A 22,594-nucleotide genomic window follows, 5' to 3' on the forward strand; every position below is an offset into this window, starting at 1 on the left:
GTCTGGTGTTGAGCTGCGCACTTTCTGCAAATATATTAAGAAAACATGTTATTCATTCATTTGAGTAATTCACGAAAATACTGAATAGAACCAGACCCACAAGACAGCCCAGTGGAACTCTGCTTGACAAATAATTCTTCCCTTTTGGCAATAATAAGCTGTCAACTACCGTCTGTTTATAGTTCTCCAGCTAGATCTGCACCAGCCAAAGAGAATCATGAATAGATAACACATAAAAGCACTTGCATACAGCCTTGAAGCTTATTTAATGGTCTTCCAGGATGAAATATAGCATTTACCAACCCTTCTTTCTTGCACGAAAGTTTATCTTGTTGTCTACTATGGCCTAAATTTATCCTTTATAACTTTGTTAACCTTAAAGGTGTTGTACCAAAGACCAATACAGCATGTTTTGCTGGTGGTAACGTCAAGACTACAGCAGAATCTGAGTGAAGTCAAAATCTCACATTATATTCATAGCTCTGTAAACATTAATTCAGTACCCAAACCAGAAACTGAAGGAGTCCTTAAGTAATCCAAGAGACAATAAGATAATGGAAGTAAAATGGAAAAATTTTTTTCCTTAAGGCAACATTTGCCAGTAATTTCTGAGATTACAAATGCTTCTCCTGTAATACAATAGGCTGTAACCTTATAAACACTTAAATGTTGTGAATCAGAACAGAAGAAAAATTGTTGATTAGTATTTGTAAAGAGAGACTCAGAGCGACGATGATCTATGCAAAAGGAGAAAAAAACCCACTCCTGAAATCAGAAAGCTCCATTCCTATAGTTCAGTGTGGTACTGAAGGACAGCAGTAGCCCAATGTCCTTCCGAATTAAACAAAGTAAACATCACCTGTGGTCACACACAGTGGCCTCCAGAAACCCTTTATTAGAATCAGCAGAATTAGGACTGGGTATTTGGAGAGTTGCCCTCTGTTTGGGCTTAGAGCCATGGAAGTATGCCACATCTATAAAAAAAGTGCATCCGGAAAGATACAAGAAATTATGCAACTTTATGACAATGGTACAGAAAGAAATGTTGTGTGTTTTCTGTCTTCAGGGAAGAATATGAAAATGTGACAAGAATAGGATGCATATAGCATTACAAAGTGAACGAGAATTACAGATCAGCTTTAATACGTCTTCAAATTTGCACTAATTTCAACTTCAATGAATCAATAGTTAATGTTTAGTGATATACTAAATGTTGTCTATTAAAGTCAGTAAGAGAAATACAGAGAAATAGGTTTTCATCCTTTTAGGGGGTCTAGCGGGGGTGTAAAATTTGAAGGAACTGAGTAAAGAAACATAAGTGATGTAACTAACAGGTTCCATTCCCAAGCTCACCTCTCAGTGAGGTAGTTGACTTAATACACAACTTCATGTACTCCAAAACACAGATATGCCCATTTTATTTGTTTGAAAAAAATCAAGTGACCAGATGAACTGCAATGTTTTTCAAGAGCCACAAGAAGAGAGTAGAAATATTAGGTTTCTGATAAGGTACTTGAAGCGAAGAAAAAAAATCTCCACTTTCCATAAACTACCAAACATTACATGCAGAAACTTGAATGACGAAGTACTTCTACTTTTTTCTAAACACTTAGTTCTAAATTAAAGTACATCTTAATTTGGTTATGTTCTCAAAACATGTACATTTCATATGCCTATAATGTTGACAAAAATCAGAAAAGTAGAGCCAAAACATCATCAATTTTACGAACACCTCCAATCAAAGAAAGTTTTTCTGCAGGTTAGGAGAGCAAAAAGAGATGAAGGCTGGCAGCACACTCTGCCAGCAAGTTCCAGTAAGCTAGGGAAAAATTCCTAGTGAACTTAAAAGTATATCTCCTCTAACGACATAAAACTGCCCATTTCCACAAAGCACAAATAGCAGTAATATGCAAATAAGCTCGTCTGAATGACTCAAAAATACTTCCGTTTCCTCTAATAGAATTTTCCAAAAAAAATCACTCTAAGAAGACATGAAGAGATCAATATCATAAATGAAACAATGATGATGATGAACATTAGTGTCCTTTTCCTTCAGAAAGGTATACACTTCAGATCCACTAGTCTAACATTTAGTAAATAAGTTAAAGGCTTCAGAAGTATTTAATGTGGTAGGGCAAATACAACAAAGAAAAACTGTGAAAAACACAGCAGGTTGCAACTTCAGCCAAACTGACTGCATTCTAGTAAAAATACATCCTTTTGGAGAGCAGCAGATGGTATTCCAGCATGGACCAATTTGCATCTCTGCTGATGGAAGGATTTGGGGTTTTTTTCTTTAAACCTTACTACAGCTTCAGAGATTCCTACCAGACTGGCTCCTACAGAACTGCACTGGACCAGTGGGCTTCATAACTACATTAAAAAAAGGCAGCTCATTTTCTAGATGCTCCCACGCAACTGCAGTGACAATAGTTAATTATCACCAAAACCTTAGTTCAGGTTCTGCTCTGTTTTTATTTTTCATCAAGTAAACAGCCAGTGCACTATTTGGGTGCCTGGTACGATATTTATTTGTGGGGCAGTGTCGAGATATGTTGTCACACATGCAGATCTCCAGCCTGAAAGAACTCTCATGGCCAATTGGACATTGCAGTCCAAAGCCAGATGGACCTCAAAAAACACTAAAGATCTTCCAGTTTAATTTTTCTGAGACAAACTTTTATTCATATTCTTTATTCTAAAGATAAAGAGAAAGGTTATAACTCCTCATTAGGAAAAGAACAGGATTTCTTTTCCTGGTCACAAAACTAAACCATCTTATAGATATTACTTGTATGTTGTGTTCTGGAGACCTCTAGGACTGTCTTTTGTGAGGGATAAAGAAAATTTTCACCTGATTACTATCCAGCAAAGATTGAACATTTTAAAGGTCACCAACAACACAACGTTACAGGTTCTCACAAGAAGAATATTATTTCTGCAGTCACTAATGTACTAGTGCTACAAAGGCAAAGCAGATATTATTTAAAATATTCTTTTAAAATTACCATTTTTATTATTGATATCAATTAGTATTATTGATATTTAAACAATTTCAAAATAAATTCTGTCTTCAAAGGGTTCTAGATATTAAATATCTAGGAAATGCTAATATGCAAAGCCCTGCTAGCTCTTATGTGCAGAAAAAGAATGAAGTTCTAAGAATCTTCCAATAATAACAACGTAACATCATTGTCTCAGTAAACGCAAAATAAACTTACAGCAACATTGTCCACAAAATACGAACTTGCCGCTTGTCAAAATCAGTTGAAATGTTATAGCCTATTTTCTTCCTGCAGTTTGCACTTCCAAATCTATACTCTTGTCTTTCACTAGGTTGTGTTTTAGCCGTAGGCATCTGTGTGACAACTGCATGTAATAAAGGGCTGTATACTACTGAGAGTCTCTGGGAGCTGCACAGTCTAGAAGATTCACTGTTAAGTCTCCATTAATACTCAGATTTATTCCAAAGCTCCAGTACTTTTAAAATAGCTATAGGAATACAGATATTTACAAGTGTGATTATGTTAAAGAAGATGCTAAAATAGAAACCCAGGCTAGAAATGTGATCATGACTTATTTTCTCTATTAAAATGCAAACAAACATGTGGTTTTTCATGATCTATGCTCTGAAACAAATTTTATCACCAAAATGAGGGTTACTTGTCAACGTACTTCCTGCCTGCAATAGAATAAAAATAGTAAGGCTTTTCTTAATTGAGCATAGGCAGACTCAGATCAATCCTTTGCTCTTTAGTTCCTCCCCAAGCCCAAGCATCTCTCAGCTAGTATCCCCTTTTTTTCCCCCAGAGCTCTCATAACTAGATGCACAGTGCGTGGTTTCTCCAATATCCTTGCTTACCTTCTCTAGCTTCACAGCTTTTTTCCATGGATTATGTATATCCTGAACCAATGTACTGCAGAAAGAAAGTAAAAGGGCTGTGAAAAAAGTAAGACTCAGCTAGGAATGTAGAGAAAAACAACTAAACTTACATGACAGAGATCTGTAGTGGGAGAACAAGAACAAAAACAGGATCATATAAGCTAAATTTTATGAAACTCCTTAGGCTGCTTTTTAAATTAAACCCTGTGTTCAAGATTTCATGAGCTTTTGCATTTGGGTTTAGACTTAGGGGGAAAAAAAGTCTTAACAAGAAGACACAACATGAAAAAACAAAACATGGAAGGGAAAATATTCCAAGGAGGAATGTATTTTTTTTAAAATCATTGTATAAAACTTTGTTAGACAATTTCAAACATAATCCCGTGTTTTCCCCTGAAAAATTTTCAAAGCCACTAACAAAATTCAATCAGGTTAAAGACCCAACTTTAGTCCTCTTTCGTTTCAGCACACACTTGCCATATTTTGAGTACCTAATATGAACGATTTTTTCCCTACAATATTCCATCCTCTGCCTTGTCTACATATGCACCTTTATGCCCTGATACCAAGCTACCTCAGCAATTATTTTTTGTAAAATTGTGTAACGTTAACCTACAGCATGCTAAGACCGGGTAAGTCAGTCTTAAAAATGTAAATCAGCTCTTTTTTCTGTTGCTATGCAGATCAAGAAAAAAAATAGGCTTCCCAAACATAAGAGAAAAAATATGTCACAGATGTTGATGCTAGATGAGAACAACTACAACTACCCATTTTTATGCTGAACCCTTAAAGAAAACTCACCAGGTGAGCTGATAATTCAAAAATATTGAATTTTTTAAAAATTATAGTTGGCTGGTCAGTCATTTTTCCAAAAATTCTCTTTTAGAAAAGGCCAGTTCAATGAGAATGAAATATTTTGAAAGAATATATCTGTTTTGACTAAATTTTCCTTGCTAAATTTTCTTTACTCATTTCTAGACTGGAATGTCTGCTCAAAAATATAAAACAGAACTGCAGAGAATGGTCTTCAGGTTATATTCAAGGTAGACACCTGAACTATTTCAGAAGGTAGGTATGTACTTCTCACAAGTACTCGATTTTTCATGTTGTTTTGAACTTGATTTTTGTCTTGCTGGAAAACTTCTGAAGTCCCAAACTCTGGAGGGCAGAAAACATATTCCCTGCACAGCATCTCAGAAAGAGAGGCAGTTCAGCCTGTCCCAAATAGTAAGACCAGCGGAGCCTCTGGAACTCAACATTCATAGCTGTAAATTGCCGTATCACAGTAATTCCTGGGATTCTAAATCATACTGATATACCCAAACTTGTTTTACACTAGTGTCACCACGCAACTACACAGCCTTCAAAAACCACCAGAAAAAATGATTTATTTGTATGTGAAGCAATATCAAAGATGTCTCTACAGTCATATTTTGTCTTATTTCTTCATCCCTTTCTGGTCCATCAATTTATAATAGGTCATCTGGACATATTTAGTTAGTTCCCTTATCATTTTGACAAGAAGATTCTGCATCATCACATAAAATCTTCAGTCTAGAGAGCAGGTGGGTCAGTCATGTGGCTTGAATTTAACTTGATTTCATATGCCTATACTGTAGCTTTTGTATTAGGTTTATTTTCTCTCTCAGCAGGCTTAATAAACTACAATTATTTGTTTTTCTGACATAAGACTCCTAAACAGCTTTTAACATTTACACTGGCCAAGGGATAGATAAAGAAATGCATAATACAAAAGTGTTTGTTGCTATTTAATTTGAGCTGGCCTATTCAGTAGTGAAGGAATGCTTTTAAGATAAAACACTTCTGCTATTTTGTAAGCAAGAGAATAGAAATCATGGCAATCAAAATAAGTGCAAAATGTAGTTTACTACAGTATGAAAATCATCAAATATTTGCCTCCCTCAAGTGTACAATATCCATTGAATTGCACAGCCTGGGAACACTTGCTTTATTTGCATGTTTTTGTATTACACATTTAGGTCTCAAACACAGATTTGCTGTTTGATCTCATGAATGTATGTAATGCTTTGTGCTAATGACAAATTTTGATGGTTTATGTTATGCGTAGTTACAACAATTTTGATGAAGTCCAGATATTCAAGTAAATCGTACCTTCTAAAATAAGAGTGACAGTAAAATTTAGTTTAACAAAGAATAAAACTCTACTATAATAAAAAAACAATTACTCAGTCAGCATTGTTAAGGTTGGAAGAACTGCTGGGAAAAGCGACTTTTATTAATCCTTTAAGATTCCTGTACAGGCAAACCCAGTCAGTACATAAATTACTTAGGTAATTGTGTAGGCAAGGTACTGTAATATTTCTTTGACAAGTATAGGATCCAGACAAGCTAATGAGAGCCTATGCTCAGGTATATTCCACCATCTCTGCCTATTCCCATCCTCCCCAGCTACATCTCAACTTCACATCAAGAGATGACGTGGGATGGTACAAAACATTCCTTCTTCATCTTTCTGCATTTTCTGCTTCAGGCTCCAAGCATTAGGTTTTTTCCTATGGAGCCGGACCAAAGAGCTTTTTTTTTTTTTTTTTTGGTTCTTCGCTAGTTCTGAATTTTAGCTCATCTGCCAAGGTTGCAGCAGAATGATGTGGAATAAATGAACACCTGCTCTTGAAAAGGAAGCTATCTGAAATGCCAGGCTTTGGCATGATCTCTATAGAATGGGTATGTCACAGAGAAAATCTGTTATAATGGCCAGTTGCCAAGATATTTCCTTTCAGTGAAAGACAGGTTAAAACTGCTGTCAATAATTTGTCTTTAGAAGATAAAGAATCAAGTAGAACCCAGCCAAAGTGAAAAAAAAAATTCAGCATTCATAAAGCATACTTGTGAAAAAATTTTGCAAAGAAATGAATAGAAAGAAACAAAGTCTGGCATTAAGGTCCTTCTTTGCTACTTCTACATAGCTAGAAATTACTCACTATCACTGGTACACTGAGTACTGAGCCAATCAGAGCTCTGTCATGAGGTTATTATTCTCCTTGATGAGGAAATATTGGTTAACCTAATTTGTAACAAAACTATTCTAATGGCAATATATCCGATATAAATCTGACAAAATCAGGTTTTTATCTGATAAAAGTGTATTTTCTGTTGAATTTAAAATACAAAACATATATGTGTAAAGAAATTTAAATTAATTTATGTTCTAATAATGAGACATATAGACTTTCTAGTCTAATTCTGATAGATTTACCCAATGTGAATAGCACATTATTTGAAGATCATTGCTAGAGACTACTGTAGGATAAATTGTGAAGAAGCTTTGAAAATCTAAAAAGCTTTAAGAAGTTCATGAAATAATAATATACTTGAAGCTGTGAAATTCTCAAAAAAAATTCTGAAGTCAGTCTTTAGCCAAGAAAGTAATAGGAGAAACAATATCTATTCAGAGGTGTGTTAACCTAACAAAAATTCTAGATGACCAGTAACAAGTATTTGAAAACTCAACAAAAATGTCCTGGGCATTTGCAAGAACTTATTAGTCATTCTCATAAATACTCTCATTTACTTCATAGACCCTACCTAAGATAGTCACTTTTCCCCCATTTAGTAAGAATTTCAACATCTGGCCCAATCAGATTAAATAAATAAATAAATAAGAAAGATGAAATTCAGAATCAGAAAGAAACAGGAACAGATGAATTGCATAAGCAGTATTCTACAATTATATTTCCATTCGTCAGATGTTATAAAAAATACTGCTTGGGAGTGATTTTCTTATGACAAAGTAAAAACATATACAGACCATTAACCTTAAATCTCAAAATTTTTGTAAATATCAGCTGAATTTTTCATCCTTTCAAAGAGCTATAAGTTAGTAATAATGTATGGAAACTAAATTTTTCTACTGAATCTGAGGGTCAGCACACAAAGAACTGGCTAATCCTAAACTGTCAGCTTTAAATAAAGCATTCAGTTGAAGTGTGTTCTTATGCATGGTCATTTCCTGAGTACTAACAAATATTTTTAGAAATCTTAAGAACCAGATTTACTAAGATAAAAAAGTCAAAATCTTTATTTCTGCAAAGATAGCCAGTAGTCTAACACCTTTCATGAGACTCATATTTCTAAATTACCATTGGGGATGTCAAAAAACTAGTAGTCAAAATATATTTCCGCATTAAAAGCTAAGTTATTTTGAGTCACCAAGGTAGCTATTTGACTCAAGGTTCTCAAAAATAGTGGTTTTGATCATACACTGACTCTAAAGCCAGGTGGAGTGTATATTTGGAAGGCACGTTTTTAAAGTTTGGATTGTTCTTTCAAGCAGATCTTACTCAAAGATACTGAAACTGAGATGCAAGAACATCATTCCATTGGTGTTTTTCTGAAAAAAATAAATGCAAGTTTCATAGCATGCAACAACGACCACATTAAATTTTCCATATCTTGCTGTAAAAATAAATGATGATATTCCTAATAGAAAATCTCAGAATGGCTATAGTAAAAATAGGTATCCCACAGAATAAATTACTGAGCAACTTTCAAAAAGTAAAAATATATAAAAGACAAATAGGACATTTATTAGTTACCAAAATTATCATTATTTGGCTAACATATTCACAAGTGTAATAGGGCCCATGTCAATAGGATCTCTGCTTCTGCATTAAAGGAGAAATTATGTTATCAGATCGTTATGAAATTTCTTCTGGTTTAGTTTTTGTTTAAAGATAGTCTTCTCTGATAGCATCTTTCAGAAATATAGTTGTCTTGGAGGCTGTAAAGAATACAGTTTTTCCAGACCCTACACTCTTAACATGTTTGAGGCTCATGAATGTGATGCAGAATTTTTCATTCTGTTTTGAAGAGGTTGATAGGCATTATTCTCTTTTGCTAATAAAAACATGGTACTGAATAAAACAGCAGCCTTCTTTTAAGATACCAACAATAGTTGCTTTTCTTTAGCTGAAGATAGAAGAAAATTAAGGTTGTTTTTTTTTTTATTCATTGCAGCATTTGGTGTATTCAGGACTAAACAATGCACTGGTCTAGCTGAGCATTATTTTTAGTCTTCAGCTACTGGTCTGATACTAAAGCATTAGCAAAATTCCGCCAACTTTTTCTCTTTTATGTTGATATTATCTGTGCGTTTTAAGATGAGTGTAAGAGTTCCTCCTAACATATCTACTCATCTCTTCTACAAAATACCCATACCTCTTGATGACTCCAAAGCCAAATCGTTGCAGAGTTTAGTTCAGTGTAACATGCACGATTGGCATGTAAACCTGGAATAGCCTGTACAAGATCTTAATAAGAAAGGAGCCTGAATAAGAGTCCATATCCATCATGTTAAGGGTTCTTTTTCTCCTAGAGATAAAGGGGTTTAATCTTTGTAAGATATATTAGCCTTATTGTCTATTGTCTTATTGCTATTTTGCCTTATTGCCTTATTTTATTTGTTTTATTTTCATGTCAAATGCTAAAGCTCTGAAGTGAAGCTAAAAGTGGGACTGTGAGACTGACTCCCCAGTCAAGGTCATGAAAAAGTCTTCAGAGACAGGTGGGACATTTTACAGAATATCCTGCTTTGACATCAAAATATAAGGGACTCTTAGATAACAGCAGAGAGATTGAGAGAGATTTAATAATATTCTTGATAACTTTGGCAAGGAAATATCAGAGTTTATTTATCCTAAAGAAAGTTTTGGCTTGGTTTTGTTAACATACTATTTGCTTTTTGGCAGTTGATTACATGACCTCCATTACAGATGTGTAGTACTAAATTTCTCAGTAACCACGTGAGATTAGTAGGACAGATGTCGATTTTAAAGATAATGGCCTAAAGATATTTCAGGGCTTACAATTGAGCAATTAGCTCATGCTTCAAATCGCATGGATTCCTAGTTGTGGCAGTCTTGCCTCTCCCTCTTAGAGCTGACTTCATTTCAGTCTTTAGAGTATCATTTTATCAGACTGCAGATTTGGATTTTTTTCTTTAATTCTCTGCTTGTCCGAAGGATTTAACTGCTTTACTCCTCAAAACAGTTCTATTGGTCATAACGCAGCCTGCACAGCTATGTCTAAGTAGATGCTTTTTTTTTTTTTTTTTTTTTTTTTTTTGCTTTCTCAACAATCATAGCCATAAAACCATAAAAGTAAATAGGCTTCTGGCGCTACAAACTGTGAAAAGCAGATTTTGTGCTATCTTTTTCCTTCTTGTCATGCAATTAAAAGAAATATAGTAACCTACCAAGCCAGCATCGGATATGGGTTATTTCAGGTGTTAGCATACTGATGAGACTGGTACGGAAGGAGTAACATATGCTGAGTGATTTAACTAACACTAAGTATAGCACATCTGGGAGGTGAAGATTTTCATTTCTATCATATCATAGAAAATAAAAATAAAAAAGCCTTCAGAAGCCATCTAGGCCATTTTCCACTGTCACAGACAAATCAGTCATGCCCAGGTCACGTATATCAGTCTTTTCTTAGCCTGATCACAAAATCACAAAACCCCCTACTGATGGATATTCTGTTGCTTCTCATTATGAGGAATTGATTTGGATCAGCTTTTCGGTACATCCCATTACTCCTCAAATAGCCAACAAAAGTATAGCTTCTCTTCTTATCTCTAATGCAGGAAGATAAAAGGAGGAGAGATAAGAGTTTCCAAAGGTGGAGGACCATCTAGGAATAAAATAGAAAGACTTGAAGTAAGTAAATCTACAAATCAAGAGAAATAAAGATCCAAGAATTATGTTTGTCCCCAAGTACAATCAACCGACCCACTGAGTACAGTATATACATATTTGTCTGAGAACTTGGACCAGGACACAGGCCAATCACCATACTATAAACAATGTGTTACATTGTTGTAATACCTCATTTCTTGTTAGATATGAAATGACTTTTAGAGCCTTGGCTACAATTTCTCTGACCTCTTACTGCCGAAAAAAATTCCACTCAAAATCGGAAATATATTTTAACTCCATATATGAAATGTATGATACCTGATGTCTGGCATATAAAGTGGTAACAAGTTGAAATACGAAATTCCTGTGCTGCATGAAGTGTACATCAAGAAGAAAATGCAAAGCTAGTGATACAAGCTTCTACTAGGTTCTACTCCTCTTCTACTTCATAAGACGTCATTTAATCACGAGCCATTTATTAAGAGTAAATAAGTCACTAAACAAGTTTTCAGATTTAAAACACCTTCTTTAAATAGGCAAATATTTTCAGTTGACTGCATTTTAACATCCACTAATTCAGGATATCACTGGTGTGAAAACTTGGATGCCCAAGATCTTACAAATCAACATTAAAACACAACATTTGAGGTATCTTGCTTAATCATAAGCAAGCAAGCATCAAGAAAGTTCGTGAAAAGTCATTGCTATTCTATTATTCTTCACTAGAACATCATTGCTACAAAAAGATCCCCCCTCCCCCAAATACATAAAACCATTTTTCCCCCTACAATTACCACATAATGATATTTGAGATACCTAACTTTTCTCTATGTTTTTGGTGTAAAATATCTGAAGGCCTTGAATGCCCTTTGGAGAGTAACAGGGAGGGTAAAGCTCTTGTGTTCATCACAGCTGAAGAGTTATAAATAAATAGCTTCCTGACACCTGATTTCCAAAGCTGTGTTCAAGCTCTCTTTATGCATCAACTGCCCCTTAAGAAAAAAGGTTAGATGTATAATTTGATAGAGACAAGGAAGCATCCATCTTCACTCTTTCAAATGGTATGCCACTAATTTATGTTGTCATTCATACCACTACTACTCTATTGTATTCAGTGGGTAACACAGATAAAAGCCCTGCAGTCTGCATTACTAACCACTTGATGTTTTCTGATCTTGTTGATAAAATTCATTTATTTTAATCTCTAAATAACATCAATATCATACCTAGCAGAACTAAGAGAGGTCCTCACAGTGGAATTCTCCAGCTTGCACAGCTGGTAACAAAATCAACATTTCTCTACTATCTCAAGGAAGGCACATGTTAATAGAGGATATCAAAGATGGTATAATCTCTACTCTATCCTGACAGGCTGAGCAACAACTGAAACTTTAGCAATAGCTTTGCTTGCCTAAAATACACATTAAATACAAGATCTGGAACCTAGAATTCGTAGCAGAAGAACTTTCAGAAGGTCGCAGAGTGGAGAACGTTTCACTTGCATATTCCAAGGAGACAGTCCAATGGAAGAATTATTTTTATTAAGTTCTCTCTACAGCTGCAACCCAGAAAAAGGCCTCAGCACAAAAGAGAATTCTGTTCCAGCTGTACTCTCATTTTCACTGGGAAATCTGCTGGCAGAACGCTAAGAAAACATATTGAAAATGCTGAATGAGGAAAAAAACGAAGTATCTCTTGTTTTAACAGAAAAAAACAGAAGCCAAATTCTTCAATAAGATTGAAGAGAGCGGCTTGGGTCTTTGCAAATTGGTAATAGACAAAACTCAACAATCAATTGATCTTTTGAGAAAGTTTAGAACTCTACCAAGGCCATAATAGTATGTAAAGAATACAGAAGGCTGATCAGCACTTAAGAGTATTTGAAAAAATCTCTAGCAGCAGGAAGGTAAACTGGGAGAAAGCTGTCATATCTATGTTTCCTGAAGCTCAAGACTTCAAGCTCCATGCTGCAAAATATAGTAAACCACAATACTACCTACTTTACAGTAAATGCACAGCAGGACCTCAACTCTTCACTTTTGGCATAAATATATTCCTGAGACTAGGGTTCTTTATGGAAATGGAGTTTTAGAGAAGCTCCAAAGAACATCAGATAATAATATCAGACACTGACTGCGAACACTGCGAGTTTCCCTGAATGTTTGTTCCCCACTTGTGCCAGTCTGACATGTGATGTTTCATTCAAGAAAATCTGCACAAAAACAAATCCTCACCCCAAAACAAAGAGTCCTCACTCTCACTCCAAAGAGTTCATAAATATTTGTGTTCACCAGGGACCATCACAAATAGTGGCAATGGTCCAAATAAGGAAGAATAAAACTGTTATCAGCAAGTTTTGGGATTATTTTGGATTTTTTTTTCAATTTGGGAATTTGCCTGGTAATGGTAGTTACTTTATTGTAATACATAGATAAGATGATGAAGAGTCATCATGATGCTTATAGAAATTACTCATGATCATATTCATCTAACTTAAACTGCCTTTGCAAATAGCAAGCTATGACAGAAACTATGCACAGCAGAATCTGTTTTACTTCTAGTTTTAATGAAGAGATTAAAAAAAGAAATAGAAACATATTTCTGTACCATAGTGATTTGTAGTCCATTTCTGAAATATAAATTCCATAAAAAAATATTTACTAAGTTCTTTTACTCATACCAGTAAAGGTAGAAGACAGCACGAAGTAAGTATCAGCATTTCAGTTAGCGAATGACAATGTAAGCATAATTTGGAAGAATTTTGGGTCATTACTAAAAATTGAAAACAAATTTAAACGTTTACTTATTTTTCATGATCATTTATTCAAAACTTAAACATATCATCCTCCATCAATGCTTAGTATATAAATATTCAGAAGCAGTAGTTTTTGTTCTTTATACACAATTTCTTAATGGCTAAATTCATAGACAAGCTGCAACTAGCATAGCTTTATAACTGAAAGCATTTAACTGGGTTCACTTCAGCTGTCACTGGAGACATGACCAGAATACTAATTCTCTTTAACACAACCTATTTGTACAAGCTTTTCCTGTAAGAGTATCTTTTCTTGACATTTAGAATTCAGGACTGTGTGACAGTACAGTGACAAAAAAAAAGCTTATGAATAAATAAGAGATTCCTAATGACATACTGACTGCCAAAAATATTGGCAAAGATATTATACACTCACTTGATGTCAGTGTGCTCTTCTGCAAAATTCTTTGGACATCAGCTAGCTATCTTTTCAATGCACCAAAGCATCTATAAAAACACTACAAATGCACATTGTAAAACACACAAACACACAAGCGTGCACAGTTATAAAGGACAGAAAGGATATCTGTACCTTACAAAGACTTCATCTGAGACAAATGACAATTAATTCCTCTTAGCTGATGAAACGCATTAACATATAACCTGTGCTTGATTAAGTATTCATACTTCTCACATAATACGAAAAGAGAATCCCCCAAATTTTATTATGAGGACATTTTTGTATATATATAAGGAAACTAGAAAAATTGTGTTTTGGTTATTTTGATTATTATTACAAAATTCATAAATGTTTCCTTGCTGCATCAACAACTACTTAACAAGATGCAAGAAGAAAAAATCTGAGATTACATGGTTTGATAACATTGTGAACCTTCCTAGTTTTACTTTCCAAGGCCAGAAGCATATGAATGTTTGTATTTCTTCACTAAGGTGTTTCGGAGCTCCAGGCTAATACAATTAAGCAACATGCTATCAGCGAGATTACTGACATGATTTAAATTACAGTGTGTGTTAGTAAGGGCAAAAATTGTCTTAATCTTTCATATACAGTTATGTTAAAAGTCTGATATCATCACATACTCTTAAAATAGCATTAAACCTTTAGGACAAAGTTCAGAAGAACTTCTGCAGCTCTCTGACCCACACTTCCCATCCAAATCAATCTGGCAGGTGGTGTTTCTGCATGTAGACCAGTTAGATACAACAATAAGCATTGCTTTCAAATATGGTGATTATGGGAGTTCAAAAAAATCTCTGCCTGAATGACTTCTGCTCTGTCTTTAGTGACAGCTAAATCTCAATTAGATGGCCAGACACTTTCTTTTGCTACTACATGCCTGTAGGCATTGCAAAAAGCTCTCCAGACAGAACAGAGAAGCTCATACTAATTTACTTGCTTTCAAGAATTATTTTTACTGAGTGAGATTGGGAACAAAGTGTATCCCAGCTAAGAGAGCTGGGAGGCACTGGTCAGTTCACTTCAGCTTTTATCCTGATCAGTCACTACCTCTTCATTCAGCTTAGACAACAGCAAAGATGATATGGATGCATGATCACAGATCGCAGATGTCTGGCAAAACAGATTTTGCTCAGACTCATGCGCAAAAGATGACCTGTCCAACTCTAGATGATTATATAACCGACTGTCTAAAGAGTCCCTTGAAAAATTAACAAATTGCTATACCACATCCAAAACTATGGAGAGAGCTATGTATTGCTCAAAATATGAACTTTATAGAACAAAAATACATAATTTAAAACTTTTTTAAAAATAAAGTTTCAAAGTTTCATGATGGATTATATTGCATGAATTTGCAGTTACCAGAATCTCATTTCTGTCCTAAAAAAGGCTCTAAGTTTCAATATATGCCACAATTTGCAAGATCCAGCACGCACAGGATTTTTAATATAATTTCAGTGACTCTCACACTGCAATTAAAAGAATTTTGTCATAGCTTTTAGAGACTGTATTAATTTGCTTTTAAATTAGAAGATTCAGATAGGGCAAGTTTAACACATTTAACATTATGAAAGTCTGACATCGTCTAGACATATACATAGGTATTTGGTAAAAATGCAGTTAATAAACTCTGACATAAAAGCCTGGACCAGCATCACATTCGCTTAGGTTTGATTGTGCTCACAAAAATAAAAGACTTTGGCCAAACTCTTCCACTCTGCGAACCTCTTCCAAAAACGTGCTGTGATTACAGAGGCAAATTTTTAGAGGCAAAGTTTCATTCCTGGCTTTTATGTTGAGGTTTGATTCAATTGTTAAGGTGATACAAGCAACTACATTTGTTAGACCGTTCGCAGACACCAGTAGTGTTCTGGGTGCACCCCTGGGATTGGCACTCGGTCTCCATCTCATCCCTAGTGAATTCAGACTGCCGGTTGATATCTAGATCCTTTTGGGAAGGATCCAAGGCACCTCTTTGTCACTGTCAGCCAGGTGAGGCTGGTGGCATAGATTTCCCCGAGGTATCCACACTGCAGAGAAATGCACCCTAAAGAATCCAGTAAGCACCAGACCTTTCCAGAGAGAAATTCCAGTCAAGTTACCAGAAAGTCAATTCTGGATATACTTGCAAGGACAGATATTACAGTAAGGCAACCGTTTTGTCCTTGAGACTTCTCTGGAGGCCACCCTACACAAGAAGTGTATGCCAGCTAAGGGAGAGCACTGATGCATCCAGAAGATATCACACTGTGCTGCAATTCCATGTTCCTGACAGATGACAACCACGTACTCAAGAGAGCCAACAGTGAGGCATCATGTGGATGGAATAAGCTAGAAATTCATTCTGCCTTACATAAAGCTTATATAAATGAATGTTGCAAGAAATTTTTTCAAGAAGGCCACCTGAAACCATAAAGAGTCTGCTATAGCATTTCACTATATAGAAATTTTAAGCTATTACATACGCACCTGATAAAATCTACTTTCTACATCAGTATATCCAGCAACCTTAAACCTTGGCTTGTTCCTATCAAGTGACTTCATGTCAAGTTAATGAAGTCAGATGGGAAATCAGCTCATCTCAAACTCTTGCAGTATGTAACATCCAAAACATTAGTGGAGCATTAGGAATATGTAGGCATCTTTGACTCCTCTGTTCAGAGATTAATTTCTGTTAGTGATAACAAGTTTTCTGCAACCCGCCAAGTGAATTTTCAACAAATAAGAACAAAAAAGAACAAATATTCATCCAGTATCTCATGATCTTTGTACAGTTACAAGGCAAGCAAGAAAATAAGGTAAAGAAAAAGACTCATTCTTGAGATAGCTCAATAGTAGTAGAACAAACAAAAAAATCCATCACTGAGCATCAGGTTTTTTTTTGTACATCAAATTTCTGACTACTGAGCCACCCAGAAAATAAAATCAGGAGCTTGTGAGATTTTTGTTTCTCAGTAGGACTAGGTGGAAAGAAGTATCAGTAAAATCTCTCTTTTTAATACCTAACATTCTTTTGCTGACGCTTTTAAAATCAATTTTTAAACATGCATAAGTTTGAAGCATATATTTTAATTTAAGCATGCACACAAAAAGAATACCTCTTTACATATCCAGAGCCAATAACTAATCTTGCAAAGGGGACTAAATTACTACTTTTCTAACTGATCAGACAGCACTACTTACAAATATGCCTGCTTGCAAAGACCCACTGCAAAAGTCTAGAACTTAAAATGCATACCAGAGAAGAAGTCACCAAAACTATAGTCCATTTCATATTACTGGTCAACAGAGTGGACAAGTTTGCTCTGAGTGACTGGAATATCTGGTATACTAAGGGGAGGAAAAAGATAATATATATATACATGAGGTAGTAATATAAAGAGTGACAACAGAATGTTTTATTGAGTAGCGCCAACTTTTCTAAATAAATATATTAATATATGTCCAACCCACTGCATGTGATCTTTTATGTCCCATATATTAAAACTATTATTTTCAGAATATTAAAAAAGTAAATTTATGCGTTCATAGCATCCATCTGTGTGTAAAGTCAAGACCTTACCCACTCAGTAAAGCAAAGTGCAGCCATGTGTTCAAGCACCAGGAATTTCTCCTCTTAAGCAAATCCACGGACTTGAATGTCTTTGGGCACCAAGCCAGCTATGCACAGCATTCACACAAGTTGCATGTCTACTGCAGCCTAAAGAGTGCAGGTGTCTTGCAGGGACGTACTAAAACAGGGAGTGTATACAGTACACAGAAATAAGTATAAGGTACTTCTGGCCTTTAAAATTTCCCTACCACAATGTTACTGGGAGTAAGGTTTTCAGTGAGGGAGAGAGGTTTCCACTAAAGGAAGAATTTGGGGAACAGCCACTTCAAACTCGTTGCCACTCCAAGTGACAACTGTCTCCTACTGAAGGAAAGAAATGAAGGAATTTCAGGGAAATGATGAAATCCGTCCACATCTCTGAGAAGAATTGAAAGGATAGCCTGGTTATAAAAGCTAAACACTTCACCAAATATAAAGGCATGAAAAAATGCTGAAATGCTTACTGCCATTTTGTTAAGAAGGAAACAGTAAGATGGAGGAAGAGGGAGATCTTTCTCATACTATGATTATATTACTAGATTATGAGTAGTTTTTCTTATGATTCTTTACCTAAGTAATCCTTTGTATGTATGTTGTCTCTTTTAAGTGCTATAAATGCTTAACTTTGCATTTTTACCTAATCTTGTTTGAGTTAACCATGAATTCAGGCAAAGGATAATAACAAGGATTTCCTCAAAAAAGAGCATGAAGAAATTATAAGCTGGGCCTTGGGAAACCTTAACAACTGCCCTATATCCCCAGCATATCCTTCACTGAATCAAAAGGGTAACAAAGTGGGTCCCCATTGCAGCTGCTGGACAGGCTCCTCAGTGCTGATACAGCGAATTCTTTTGTCTTGGGGAAGTCTGTGCACCACATTTAGAATAAAAGAAAGCAAATTATAAATTAATTATAAAACCACCATTAATAAATAAACTTTGTGCAAGCTGTGTTTATGCAATATTCTCCCCTTTTCTCAGTCTCTGCTGGTTTCCACTGGTTTGAATACTGGCATAACAAAAGGAGAAACAATTAATTTCCTATATTCACCATAAAAAAAGTATAATTGATGTAAGTATCATACCTGCTTGTTAAGAAAAGCCTGTTTTAAAATGCTCTGCGACAACCTTTTAGAGCCATATGCCCAAACAACATCTCAAGGAATAATCTGTGAAAAATGAAACCCTACGATAGAACGAAGAAAATCTTTTCCCTGACATCTTAACTTTTTTTTTTTTAAACTTCTATGAGCTATTCCTGTGGGAGTTAGTGGAAAGCAGAAGAGAGAGAGAGAAAGGGGAGAAAGAAAAAGCAAGACCCACTTTTGTTACAATTTTCAAAAGAAAGTCAATAAAAAAATTCAAGTGATTAGAACCTTAGGATTTGGCACTCAGCCATTTTTTGTTAACATCATTAATTTTATCTGCCTTATTTAATATTGGTTCTATTTTCTTTTTATTCCTTCATACTTTTCTAAAAGCTTTTCATATACCCCCTTACCTTTTTACTAAAATGAATTCATTTTGCTTTTATGTTCTCATTTTTTTCCTTACCAGTTTAACTAACACTTAAATTATTTTTATTGTTACTTGGTTGCCTTCCCTTTTCTTTTGGAAGCTATTTTTTTTCTCAGCCTTACATCTTTAACAGCGTATCATGAAGGCACTTTGGCTTTTTTCCTGTTCCTTTCATTCTGTTCACTTGGAGATGTGATCAGTCATGCCTTAACCAGTGCGCTTTTTAAGATTGCTCAACTGTGTTTGATTTTGGCAGAATTTTCTTTCTCATTTTTCACCTTATTAGCTAGCTTTCTTATCGCTTTTCAAATTTGCTTTCACAAATTCTTAAATTCTTGTATTGCTACATGTTATTATGGCTATTGCGTCTAGGTTCAATGCAAGAAGGTTGTAAATAGTCATTAGGTGTCCTAATTTCACACAGTCTCAAGCAATTTTCAGTGAGAAACAGACAAAGAGAAGAGTTTATTTTCTGATCATTTGGGATACTCTTCCTGCTAAAACAGCATCTTTATATATTTTTTTTAATTCAGTGCTCCTAGCTAGTTTAAATCCTGAAAAGCATTGCATCTTAGAAAACACAAATGATTTTTTCATTTATTTTTTCCCCTTTTATTAGCTTTTTGCAACAACAAAATTAAGGGGTAAAAATCTCATCTCATGTTCAGGGTAATTTAATATAGTCAGAATAAAATACATATGAAAAACATTGACCACATGATATAAACTAATAATTCAATCTAAGCACATTTTGAAAAAGTAACAGTTAAGCAAGTATGTAAACAAAGGCATATATAACTTTTTTTTTTAAAGAAGGAATTGCGTTTGTATTTCACAAAATACTTTTTGCAGGGTTCTTCTGTTACTATTCAGATAGTACCATTATTGTGCATGGCACTTTACAGATGTCTTTGAAAATGAGGTCACTGCCTTGAAGAGCTTATAATTAAAACCCCTGTGAATTATGTACTGAGTAAGTGAGGATAGTACATCTGCCTGTGAGATACACAGACATTATTCAGTGTTACATATTGCATATTTATATTACTTTGCATTCCAATTTGTGTGTTATTTGACATGAAAATAAAAACGAATAAATCATGAAAGAGTTAAGAAACAGTTCTAGCCGGATTAGTGTTTTCTCATTTGCTTTTTCTTAGATGCAAGAAAAATGAATGGGTTACCAAGACAACCATTTCTAAAAATCAGATTGTCAAAATCTGTTAGGAAACAAGTACTCTATGAAATGAGCCTTTGGCTAAAAGAAGTCAGCTGATATGATGTAACTCTAAAATGATCTCATAATTTCAATTAAAGCAACTTCAAATTACACCTATTCAGTCTGTGAACGTTGACCATTACCATAATCCACAATTGTCATTCTCCAAATTATCATCACAGCAATTAAAAAGTCCAAATCTAGGAGAACTCATAAGATCAAAGCAGTTCCACTACTATTTTCCCCTTCCTAGTGTTCTTCAGTACTCATTTTCAGTACTGAAAGAATACTTTTGCAGAGTTAGCAGAAAAAAGGCTAAAATTTTCCCAGCCAAAGAGCTGAACTGAAGAGATTGTTTAGTATTCATAATGTTACCTCTACTCCTTCCTTGCCCAGTCTAGGCAACTTGGGAGTTAGATACTGAGTACATAAATCAGAAAGAATAGTGTGAGGAGAACAGAGGATTTGTGGTTTACATTTATTTTGTCATTCCATCTTGGACTCTCTTTTTCAAATTCTCACACCTAAAATATTAAGATTTCATTTCCCATTAGAATGAACTGGAATCAATAATATCATCAATTAAATGATGTGCTGAGAACACCACAAACTAAGTCTTCTAGGTAGTGTATACCATTTTTGTGACAGTCCTGGCCACTGACCTCTTTACAACTGAAAAAAAAGTTAGGCTACAGTTTTTATTTCTGTATGTTTGTATATTTGCCATTTGCATGCATGTAAAACACATTCTATATGTAAAAACACAGACACACATTCATACACATGGAGCTTTAAAATAAAGAGCATTGGCTTCTTATTTCACAACACTCAAAGGAACTTTTCTTTTAAGAATTATTTAAGCTTAACTATAGCATCTCCTAAAGCGTCCTGAAATTTCTTTTAGTCGAATTTCTGGAATCTCTGGAAAAGACTAAGAGCTCCAGATGGAAGAATTTTTTGAAAAGCTGTATTCAAAAGACTTCTGAGTTTTGGCAGATAAATGCTGCACATGCTGTGTGGAGGTGATCTCCTGTGGGGGACAGGAAGATGATCTCTTAATGCACATTCACCAACTGTTGTAAGGCTGAAAAGAATATGCACGTATTGTACAAAGACACTTACTGAGATTTCAACCCCCTTTTTTTTAGTGCAAAAGCTGAAAGAAATCTTAAAAGTAAACTGTCATGTTCTTAAGGGGATTAAACAGGTTGTTAAGTCTATGCATCATTGTAAAAAAGTGTTTATATATCAATCTTTAAAAAATGAACTTCTAACATTATACTGTATGACTGGATTAAAAAAAATGAAGAAAGAAAAACCCTATGCACGCAGGCGTCACACAGTCCTAGCTTCCTTATAAAGAGACTTGCAACCCTGCGATGGGGATTTTCAGCCTACGCAAAGGTAGAGACAATGCTAAATAAAAGTAAAATATCCAAACTTAACCAAATAACAGAACTAAAAAAAAAAAAAGTGAATTTTTTAAAGAGTTGCAGTATGCTAACATCTCCACCTAAAAGGTTTACTGATGCAATTATCTGAAATGCTATAATTAAGACTTACAGATCCGGCCTAAAGCTGTAAAATTTTCTCAGGAAACAAAATCACTTCCTGTTGCAGTTTTCAACTGCAAAGAAACACCAGGCTGCCATTACGACAAAAATACATTTCAACTCAATTCAGTTATGCCACTTATTGGTCATGATATACACCAGGTTCCCTCTTTACTCAGCAGGTCAGACCTCTTTACCAAGATGCAGTGACATAGCACATTAAAATGTTTTGGAGAACATTAGTAAATGTGTTTCCTTAGAAGCCAATGAGTGCTCTTAACGAATATGGGAGAGGTAGAGTCCCTAGGGCAAATAGGAGTCTCTACGCTCACAGGAAGTTATCAGTCCCCAAGAGGGAACACTAACTCTCAGCGCTCTTCTGCAAACTTTTGCAGGGTAGTGATTAAGTTCTTCGCCATACAGCAGAGCTATACTCAAGATTCGCAAAATAGCTTTTGAAACACCAAAATCAGTGTCATTTGATAGAGCCAATCCCATTGCAGCCTATTCATTATTTTCATTTTTTTGCCATTTGGCCTATCTTCTGAATTCTGTTTTTTTAATTACTTCTATAGGCATTTGTTAGCTCTTTTCCCAGGTCTCCATTTCAAGTCTGCTATAAGTATACAGAACATTTTTTCATAAGTGTTCCTCTCCAAAAGTTAGTTAAGTGGAAATACTGTTTATCAGATATTTGAATTCAATGTCCAGTTTTAGCTTTTCTTTCAGACCACTGAGAAAAACCAATGGGCATTGTATGCACCTAGGTTTATCTCAAAATCAAGGCCATACAACAGCTTGAAGAATTGGATTATATCCTACAAAGAGATTAAATATTGGCCCCTCAGACCATTAAATGAGCTCCTTCCTAGCTACCATGCCTTCTTAGCAAGAATTATACTCACAGTACAGAA

At 34.9% G+C, this 22,594-nt stretch overlaps 1 protein-coding gene across 2 annotated transcripts in view; it reads right to left on the reverse strand.

Annotated features, from left to right (window-relative positions):
- The window catches only part of GPM6A (glycoprotein M6A), a 128,823-nt gene that overhangs the window by 59,414 nt on the left and 46,815 nt on the right, over window positions 1-22,594 (reverse strand). The window contains exon 1 of one of the 2 annotated variants that reach the window (XM_009676615.2): window positions 3,863-3,905. The exons of the other annotated variant lie outside the window; for it this stretch is intronic. Coding sequence (XP_009674910.1) covers window positions 3,863-3,890 — 28 coding nt within the window. The 5' untranslated portion in view covers window positions 3,891-3,905. Of the gene's footprint in view, window positions 1-3,862; window positions 3,906-22,594 lie in introns of those variants that run through there. 2 annotated transcript variants of the gene reach the window in all.

Source organism: Struthio camelus, chromosome 4 (genome assembly GCF_040807025.1).
Source record: "Struthio camelus isolate bStrCam1 chromosome 4, bStrCam1.hap1, whole genome shotgun sequence".
NCBI lineage: Eukaryota > Metazoa > Chordata > Aves > Struthioniformes > Struthionidae > Struthio > Struthio camelus.